The following is a 10,577-nucleotide window of genomic DNA, read 5'->3' on the forward strand; positions in this document are numbered from 1 at the left end:
CGTTGTTCCCATGATTGTTTATGATAGATCTGCAGGTACATTTAAAATAAATAATTTACAATACTCTTGATAATGAGGATCAACCACTTCAAGACTTTTTTTTTTTTTGCAATACACCATGAGCTTTAAAATGACTTACCAAAGTACATCAGTTTTGAAGACACGAATATTTAGTAATTGTCAGATCATGATAATGTAATGTGAAAGGAAAACCTAATGTTCAATATAATAAGAAAGAAAACAAGTCGACTACATCTTTTAACTTGTTTGTAGCTACATGCATTATTTGAGGCAAACAACGTTGACATACTACAGTAGCGACAAATGTGATCATAATACATTATCCTGACAGCTTTCACATGTAAAGCTAGAGTGGGCAAAACACTGGCAAGTGAACAATCCTATGCTGATAGGGAGATATGGTATATTGTCTAACAGATGTTTTCCATCTGTAGGGCACCTGGGTCAGACCCTGGCCTACGCTTCAGTCCATTTGCACCATTCCAGCAATACAAAAGGGCCACTTAACTATTCTCCATGCCAGGGTGATCCTTAACTGCCCACTTAGGGCAGCTATCTGTGCCCCTTCCCTTCCTATCCAGCTGGCACAGGGGAAATGTCAGTGAAAGTACCCAATCTCCAACTGTCAATTTGCCCCTCTTCCAGAAGCATAAGGTTGGTACACATTGAACTATTTACTTCCTCCACCCCACACCCCAGGTTCGGCCCAAGCAAGTGTTCAACTGTCCTGAGAGTCCAGTGTTTACTAAAGCTAAATCCTAATTGAAATGCGTGTATTTGTAACTCCTAACAGGAAAAAGAGTAGGAGAGTCTTCATTCTAATCTCTCCTTGAGGGTCAAGGAAGCAAAATACTCTGGGTTATTGTCTATATGAACACTTCTATCCCCATCCCCCCCTAAAAAAAAAAAAAAGAAATTTAAAAAAAAAATCTCTATCCTCATGCTATGAGATGAGCAAGCAAATAAAGGGGAAAAGATATAGTAGTGCTATAGGAAGCAGAACTATAACATAGTCAACATGGTGGGAAAAAGTTATGTGACTGGATGGTTATTGCTCATGTTGTTTTTATTTTGTTTTCCCCTCCTTCCTTTGTCCATCTTCTTATACTTCATTTGTCTAATTAAATTCTTCAAGGCAAGGGCCATACAATGATATAGTGCTATAAAAATATCATGAATAAACTTTATCAGTTAATAAACACCAACGTTACAGAGAAATGGCTACTACAAACCTTTACAAGAGATAAAGTATGACTAGCAGTTTTTCAATCTGCTCTGTCAATTCTAAAAAGACTATATAACCTTCAGTGTTAACTTTCATGTCATGCAACACATCCCACCATACTTCTGTGGAGAAGTCAGTCTCCTTCATGTGGCATTACCTCTAGCGCACCCTGTTTACTTCCCATGCTCAGCTCTTAGCATTACTAAACAAACACTGGGGAAAATTTTATTTTTTTTGCTTTTTCAGTGCTGTATCTCTCCAAACAGACAATAACCCAAAGCATTCTGCTTTGTGACATGGATAGAAGCTGAGAGAATGAACAGAATGAAGACAGCCACTCTTTCTTTTTTCTGCCCGAAGCATATGTTGCTAAAATTACAATATTTCAACTTGCGGAGCTTTGGACAGTACTTCACCTTTGACCTTAAAACTAAAGCTATTCTGATCCAAGGTGAGTATGGATTCAGTATCTTGTGTTGCAAGGAGGTGCTTAACCTGAGCTGGCTTGATTCTTGCATTTAGTTGAGCACAACACTTTTATCAGCGGGTAGGTGATTATAACAATAGCTCTGTATGCAAAGCAGATATAGAATCAGGCCTGAAGGAGTCTGAGATTTACAGATATAAAAATATGGGGAAACAATTAGACAAGATTGCTTGTCATCTGTCAAAAATTGTAGAAGTAAATAAGAAGGGGGAAAAGATTAAATGAGATTTACTTAGCCAGGAGAAACACAATGAACCAAAATAGATAAATGCAGAGGGGCAAGGAGAAGACAAATTCAGGGTTTATAATTAGTCCATAAAGAATCTCTGATTAAAGGGAAATCTGGGGAGATTAATATGTTTAGGATGGATCAGCCAATTCTTTGCTTTCATTGACATCCTTTGGTAAAACTCCCAATGACTTAAATGGAAACTGAGTTAGACCAATGTCAAGCGCTTCTGAAAAATCTCTTACTTTAGATCGGGTCTGTATGAAAGTAAAGAAACATAGACCCCACCAGTTAATGAATCTTTTAATGGATTTGTGATGATCAAACTACTGGAAGTACTTCAATGATTTGCATGGAGCACACTTTATTTAATGCAAAAGAATGGCAAGTAAGTAGCACACACCAAAATTCGGAAGGACTCAAATTAGGAAGGATGGTAAATAAGGAAGTGAAACTGTAGAATGAAAACCCAGGGGGTTGACGTTCAGCATGGCTGAATGTGAAATAAAACAGAAATCCTGAGTGGTCAAAAGAGTGTATTATAAGGGGGAAAGTATGGATTTATTGTACACTTGACAGGTTTTTTAATCTATTATTTTTCATAGAATGCCTTAATGGAACTGGCTAGAACAGTCTTGCACGTTGAGAGGAGTGTGACATGTCTGGCTGTAGTGTAGCTTTATGAATCTCCGCCATGCCTGTAAGCAATTGACTGAACACTGCCAACTATTGGTATATAAACTGTAAACATTACTCCCACAACATGAGCATTAACATGCCATATGCCACGAGCTAACATATTTAAGCTTGTAAGATTGCTGTACAGCGTGACATAAAATACAATAACATGTTACCCATTGCATTTCTGTTTAAGCTGTAAAAAATCCTACAAATCAATATTTTCTTATTAAATGTAATTCTTTGAGATGCAATTAAAAGCACCAAGAACAAGAGCATATTTTTTTATATTGTAAGCAGCTACATAAGGCTGGAAGTGGATTTTAAAAGGCTCAGTTAAAATCTGTAATACAGTTGGAATCTACAGTATGTTTCAAATGGAATAACAGTTGGAACAGATGTCCATACGTTCAGCTCTCTGTGCTATGCACAGCTGAAGTTTATTTCCAGGCTTGTATGGAGTCTCAGTAGAATTTGTGATAAGTGGGATGTAGGACAAATTTTATATTTGTTCTGTTCGTTAATTCCAGGTGAACTTTCTGTTTGAACAATAAATTCATTTAATGCTCATAAATGATCCCAGATTGGGTAATATTGAAGGACTCAGAACTGTCAGTGTTCATGTAAACTCCCTCATGCAGCATCCTCAATATTCTTCAGCCTTGACCAGGAGGAATACTTCTGAGGATGGGAAGATAGGTTGCTTTCCATGGCCAGTTCTGGGCCTCTTGGACACGATTACCAGGAAAGGTATTTACTGTAGTTGTGCTCTATGATATGTATTTGTTCACTAGTATAGGAATTGGACTGCCACCAAAAGCTCATAGTCAGAGGCTGCCACATAAATTTTGGTTATTTACTATTCAACTGCACTGGATTTGAACCCCCCAACTTTAGACATGAGAAGCTCTATATTCTGTTGCCACTCAACCAGTCTTGTTCTAGGTGAACTTGCTATTTGTAAATACAAACACAGTGCTTGAGAAGGCAGAAGTGTAGTTTGAATGAGGTTTAAAGGAATTATTCTTTATTTTTGAGAGAGAGGAATGGCTCCTGGCCTCCAACTTGATCAAGAAAGACTATGGAATCCACACTGGCCTCATAGCTTATGCTCTGAGGGAAAGTGTTTTTAAATTGTTTTGTTATTCACCTAAGGGTATGAACAAACTTTTGACAATGATTTATAGTAAATTTAAGCTGGTATTAAGCATCCTCTCATAACGTGTTGCCACTATATGAAAGCTAAAAAGACAGTCAACATTTGAAAGTAGATCAGACACAATTTAGTAGGCATTAAAGGTCACATTTTCAAATAATCAATGCCATTCATGCAGTTGTTAATGCAGGCATGCACTCTTCTGCAATCCTTGCACAGTATTTATTTTAGTTCTATAAGATGGGTTGAAAATTGTGCCTGATGAGGTGTGCACATGTGGATTTTATCTCCAGTTTTCACCTGTGGCCAACGAACCCACATAACATGTCAAGAGAGAACTACAGATGGTTACCCTGATCTGTCTTTGTCCCCTAGTAGCGGCCTGGCTGTGCACTAGTCCAGTTCCCCAGAGCATGCTAACAGCCTACTGAAGCATAGCAATAGATACGTCGGTTGTTACGATATAAATCTATCTGCACCAAGAAACTGTGCTTGGACCATTTGCATGGTGTCCTGAAGTGTTGCTTGCTACATAAGTGCAAATATGAAAAACAAAACCTAGTTGAGCACTGGTTAAATATGGCATTTAATGGAATGTTCATGTTCGTCAAAGTTTTGCAGACTAGTGGAACCTGCTTTTTTGTGTTTGTTTTTAGGGAGGGCTTTATATGGTTTCACAGTAGGGAATCTTACAAAGGTCTGCACCTTTGAGGCTGCATGTGCAGGGATATGTAGTTACATCCCCACCTGTTGTATTCTATAGCATATTGTACGTGACATCAATCAAATCAAAGAAGAGGTTCTTTTTTAGACACAAAGGATATTTAGGTGCCCAGGTTAATTGGAGCTGGGTACAACTGAATAGTTAGGCTGTACCCAGGGAAAAGCAGATTATTCTGTATCCTAGAGATAATAGCAGGGAAAAGAAGAACAAGACAGTCTCTCTTATCCTACCTATAGGAAACAAAATAAACCCTACTACTAGCTCAAATTACTAGTTCATTCATCCCTTGCAATCTTAATAAGGTATTGTTTGGTATATAGTGTGCATCCTTAAGGTTACAGAAACAAGATATTATTGAAATAAAGATAAGGTTAACCCAGAGCATTTAGATAAATCCAGGAGTGCAATGATATTGTTTTTTTTTTGTTTTTGTTTTTTTAAGTCATTCCATCTTGCAATAAAGTTGAGAAAAATGTCTTTCATGGTGCAGAAACAACTCCTCAGAGAGAGGCTACACAGTAGGCAGGGCTTTATGAAATGTGGTAGTTTTAGTTCATGGGGATTCATGTGATCTTGTATTACCACTCAGATTCAAATGTCTGCACCCCTTGAATGTTCCTTTCTGTGTGTTTTGAACTACATTTCAAAGGTGATTTTGGCCAAAATGGCAGATGGAAAATGGGCAAAACCACCAAGGGTCATTTAGAACTGGGACCCACTTCATCCAACACTCAACTCCAACTCAGTTGAAACCTTTCTCTTTTCAGCAAACCTCACCTTAGGTTAGATAGAACTCTGAGGCACAATTCCTTCTTTGATGACCTATACCAGAAACACAGTACAACACCCTTTGCACTAGCTCAAGTGAGCTGAGCAACAAAATGGTGGAAGGATTTAGGAAAGACTTGGTCTATTTCTCACTTATCCTCACCAGTTCATGCGGAGGAAGAACTCTTGTACTCAAAGTCCAGGTCACTGACCCAGGGTTGCAAAAGGTGTTCCCATCACCTTGCCTGGAAATATAGTCCAAATAACACTTTAGCCCTTGTAATCTTGTTTTCAATTTGAAAATCAATCCTTTAATTAATAATGCAAAGATGGGACCCCAGTCCTGCTGCAAAAATTAGTCATGTTTTTTAAGCCAAAAGATTTTTCTCTTCAATTTGATCTTAGTTTTTCAGTCTAACAGTCCAAATTTTACACTGTGGCGTAACACTGAGCCACAGCAACTAATCTCCACTGTAAAATGTTCTCAAGTGCACACTGGAAATCTATACGTCTATTGAGTTACATTTGTCTCTTGTCTGTAACATCCTTGAAGTGCTTCAATAAATTAAAAACTCTCTCATTTCTGAAACATGTTTGCAGTCTTTTTAATTAGGTCATATTTTTCCCAAGTATTTCCTTTCCTTTTAAGGCTTCTGTTCCATGTATTCAGATACATTCAGTAGGCCATTAAAACATCCAGCACTGAAGATAGATTATGAATTCATATTCTTAGAATAATTAGATCAAGTACTCACCAGCTTCTCTTAGCCAGAATGATAGCATGTCAGAAGACTATATGTAACAGTCAAATTACCTTCAAGTATTTATTATGCATGGATCATAAGAAAATGCAGTACTGTCAAATGGTCTCATATCATTAAAACTTGTACATAATCCTGCAGTTTAATTTAAAATATTCACAGGAAATGGTGCTGGACCCCCTTTTCTTTACTCAGCTGCAAATCCCTGCCTTTATTTCCTGCATTTCCCCACTCATCCCATCCTGTCGTTCTCATCTCATTTTTTGTAAACTTTCTAACCTATTTCCCTAGCATGTTTTTTTTCCTCAGTACAATTACTCTCACATGACCCAACAAATACTGCAATGCTACTAATACTTGCCTCCAATTTCCTCATTTGATTTGCTTTGTATTATAATCTGACTGAATTCTAATCACAAACCAACCTTTCAGGGATATCAATCCCCCTAGAAACAAAAACGCTGCACATTAAAATTGAAACTAATAATGGAGAGAGTCTGAAATTCTCAAAAACTTCTCATACATTCATATTAGTTTCATAGTATAAAATGAAGCTTTAAAAAAGTCCTGGTTTTTTTGGTTTTTGTATATTAAAATCTACATCCTCACTATTTTTGTATCAAAGTGTCTACCAAGAGAGAACAAAACAATGATCTCTCGCCATTCCTTGTAAGCTACAGGTGGGTTTAGTCTTTTTAATAGTTCTTTCATACAGTGTGGGAGTATTGATGTGGGCAAGGGTAGTATAGCAGGAAAGCTAGAACAAAGGAGTGGGTTTTGAATTTACTTCTCAATGCTGTGAGTCAGATGTAATTTAACAGCCTCAACTTTATGGTGTAAACTAATTACTCACAGTGTAAACACTGTGAGAGAGATCATTCTATATTAAAGCACTGTATCTCAGTGGAACTGGAACCTCATTCTTTTAAATTAACTTTTCTTAGGTTATTTTTACTGTAATGGATGACATTTCTTTCTCTTGCACGCACATTGGAATAATCCAGTATTGGTCAATAAGCTAACAAGTCAGGAAAGCAATTAAGCCATCTTTGGCCAGACAGAGAACAGGAATGCTTTCCTGAATTGGGCCTTGGACATGAAGGGAATAATTTTACGTGCCACTGTCCCCAACAAATACATTTAAAAATCAAAAGAAATCACTGTACACTTCTGAAGAGCTGCTGTACTTAGGGGAAAGAGAGATCCCTCCTATTGTATAATACCTTTTCTAAACTTGCCCTTATAATATCTAGTACAAAAGTTAAATAAAGACTAAACTTGAATATCTATATTTTTGAATATGTTTGTAATACAAGGGTCAGGTGGTAATCTGATTTTAAATGAATTTCACAAGTATAATATATTTGCCAACCTTCCCCTCTCCCCTGCAACACTTATTTAGTTTGTATACCTGTAGCACCAATTAAGAAACAAGTACAATTGAGATAAACTGGGTCAGCATTCAAAGCCAGATCCTGAGCTGTTTGAAATCTATTGGCATAGCTCTGTGAAAATCAATTTAAACTAGTTGAAGATCTGGCTCTTAAAACTAAGTCAGATTGACTGACTAACAATTGGTATCCATCAGAGCTGGGTGGAATGTCACAAACACTGCAGAGTATTCATTCACTTCTACAAAATGAATTTTCTTTGGCTATATTTCTGTCCTTTAAGTATTTGCAGTCAACAAACATTAGAGCAACTGAGTCTTACTTGCATAACTGCTCCCTAGAAACTTACTCTATGCACAAATATACCTAGCAATTTCTGTCACACCCTAAATTCCCATAGCATCTGTGTATCCGTTAGAAACACATAAAAGTTGATAAACCTTCTTCCATATACTGAATATCCTCTCAAAACTGTAAGAACTTTTCTTGCATTAAATACCTCCTTAAAACCCTCTTCTTCCATAATGTCTATAAAAACTGCCCAGCTAATAATGGATATATTAAAGGGCACTTAAGCACATTTAATTAATGTTAGTAGTTTTTAAAACTGTTTATAAAAATTGTGCACATTTTAATTTCTCTGTCTCTTGCAATTTTCATGTTGATCTTCCTGAAATTGTATCTCCATGGGCTGAAGAGAAAACACTATGTCAGGGATAAAGATATAATTCTACTGAGTGCAAAATGGGTGCAAGGGTCCACCTTACAGATCAAAGTACAGGTTCAGGTCTTTAAATTGTAAGCTCTTGAATGCAGGGAGAGTGTCTCCCTAGCCCATTGTGGTCTCCACTGGAATAAAAATAACAAATGCAGACATGAGTCTCTGATAATGTATTATATCTTGGTTAGAGTCTAGACCCAGTTCAGGGAATCCCAATAGCCCTTGAAAACAAAGCACTTTCCATGTTATTTTAAAGTTACTTGTATGGATTTTTAACATTGTGGTTTATTTAATGTTTGATAGTCAGGATGGTAACTTTTTTTAGTTCATTTTAGTGTGTTCTCAGTGACTTCTTATGTAAAATATAGAATCTTCTTATTGTGCCACTTTCATTTCTGCAAAGAATTACTTTGGAATTCAAAATCACTGCCCAGAGAATTTAGTGAGCTGTAATGGAGCTTCATAATGACAATTAAGATTTCTTTCTAAACACTAATTTTTCTTTAGATCATTGAAAGGTGCCAGATAAAGACGGCCACAGCTGATCTAACAAAGGCTGAAACAGCAGTCATGGGGGCATCTGACTTTCTGAAAGCTCATTAATATGGCACAACTGTCATGTCTCTGTCTTAAAAAACAATACATACCACAGATAACTCTATTATCAAAACACGGTAAATGTGATTAGTGTTATAAGTGGAAATACAGTCCTAGGATTCTAGTTCAAAAGACAGTACCCATCTCTCTTATTTGAGCTGCTTTATCTATATTTCTACATACTTTTTTGTTACTAGCACTGAAAATATTTTATAAACACTTAAGTAGCATTTTGCATAAATATTAGGTAATTTTTCAAGCAGGTTATTTCCTTTAGGGAAGAGATCATTATTTCAATCCATTTTGCAAAGCACATCTTTCTAAAGTGAACTTGAGCACCTCAGTCCAGCTCATCATTATAATGATTTCAAATGTCCAGTAATGCCAGTGAATATTAGTTAATATAACGGGATGTAGCTGATGAAAATTGGACATGATATTTAATGTTATGTTTCACCAGTGCTGCCGTATGGGAAAAGCCCAACATCCATGCCTTCCTGAAAGGAGCTGTAGGCAGGCAAACACCTCAAATATGTGACTATTTGTATTGAAGGAATATGAGTTGACCATTATGTAAATCGGTTGTAGACCAAAGGCCTTATTCTGCAAAGCTCCAAGCACCTCTTGTGAGATGCTGAACATCCTTGACTTCTACATGAACAAACAGGACAGGATTTAGTACTTCTCAGATGGTCAGCTGGACTCTGCAGGACTGAGCCTAGTATTGGTATTCAGACAAGGACCTGATTTGATTGTGTCCATCAATGAGGATTGAATACTCAACATTTTATCCAATCAAGATCAAGCTTGTCTCTGATATTTTAGACTCCCTATCTGTACACCTGCTAAGGCATTAGTCAAGCAAAGCACTTGAGCCCATGTCTAGCTTTCAGAGCAGTAGGAGTCCTATTTTGAGCATGTGGACAGTTAATGGGACTACTCGTGCTGAAAGTCAAACACTTATCCACATGCTTATGGTAGTGGGGCCTAAAGGTATGTCACATACTGATCCAGCATATTAAATGCCAGTCCATGGGACCCAGGCTTGTGAACTTGGTGATTCCAAGCCGTTGCTTGAGTATCCACACTGAATGGTAAACCTGGGTTTTCAATTGCTGTATCCAGGTTTCACAGACCCACATTCTACAATGCAGACCTTCTGGCTCGAGTTTATAGCTTGAACTTGTCCACACTGCAACATCACAGGGCTTGAACATGAGTCTCAGCAGGACTGGCTCTGGCCTACCCACCCACAGCAGAATCCTAGGACCTGAGTCCTGAATACTTGCTGTACTGAGTCCTGCTGATTTGTGTGTGGACAGAAGGGAGATGTGGGCTCAAACCTGAGTCAGAGCCTGGGCTTAGAGTGCAGGGTAGACACAACCCTAACTCTCTGATATGCTATATCAGTATGTGACAGAATTACAATAATACGTCAAGAGATTCCCATGCTACCAAATTTGAGATGAAGTGTAAATGTGCTCAAGTTCCTCAGTAGGATGTGAGATCGCTAGTAAGACAGGGCATGGGTCCTACCAAATTCACGGCCATGAAAAACATGTCACGCACTGTGAAATCTGGTCTCCCTCTGTGAAATCTGATGTTTTGTGTGCTTTTACCCGCCTTTCGTGGGGAAACCAGAGTTTCTCATGTAGAACTGATAAATGAAATTGTTTTTAATTGTTCACTTTATTAATGTAAGTTCTGTTCACCATTCACTACACTTACCTGCATTGTAACTTCTGTTCACTGTTTGATTTTGTATTTTATATGACTTGGCATTGTGCCTCTCTCATACAACTTTGTATTAGAAAATTGG

The 10,577-nt window shown here is 37.5% G+C and overlaps 1 protein-coding gene across 1 annotated transcript in view; it reads right to left on the bottom strand.

The window, feature by feature from the left end:
- Nucleotides 1-834: 834 nt before the first annotated feature.
- The window catches only part of LOC142047369 (uncharacterized), a 22,579-nt gene continuing 12,836 nt past the window's right edge, over nucleotides 835-10,577 (bottom strand). The window contains exon 2 of the mRNA XM_075069825.1: nucleotides 835-917. Coding sequence (XP_074925926.1) covers nucleotides 835-917 — 83 coding nt within the window. The remainder of the gene's footprint in view (nucleotides 918-10,577) is intronic.

The sequence above is a fragment of the Chelonoidis abingdonii genome, chromosome 10 (assembly GCF_003597395.2).
Source record: "Chelonoidis abingdonii isolate Lonesome George chromosome 10, CheloAbing_2.0, whole genome shotgun sequence".
Lineage (NCBI taxonomy): Eukaryota > Metazoa > Chordata > Testudines > Testudinidae > Chelonoidis > Chelonoidis abingdonii.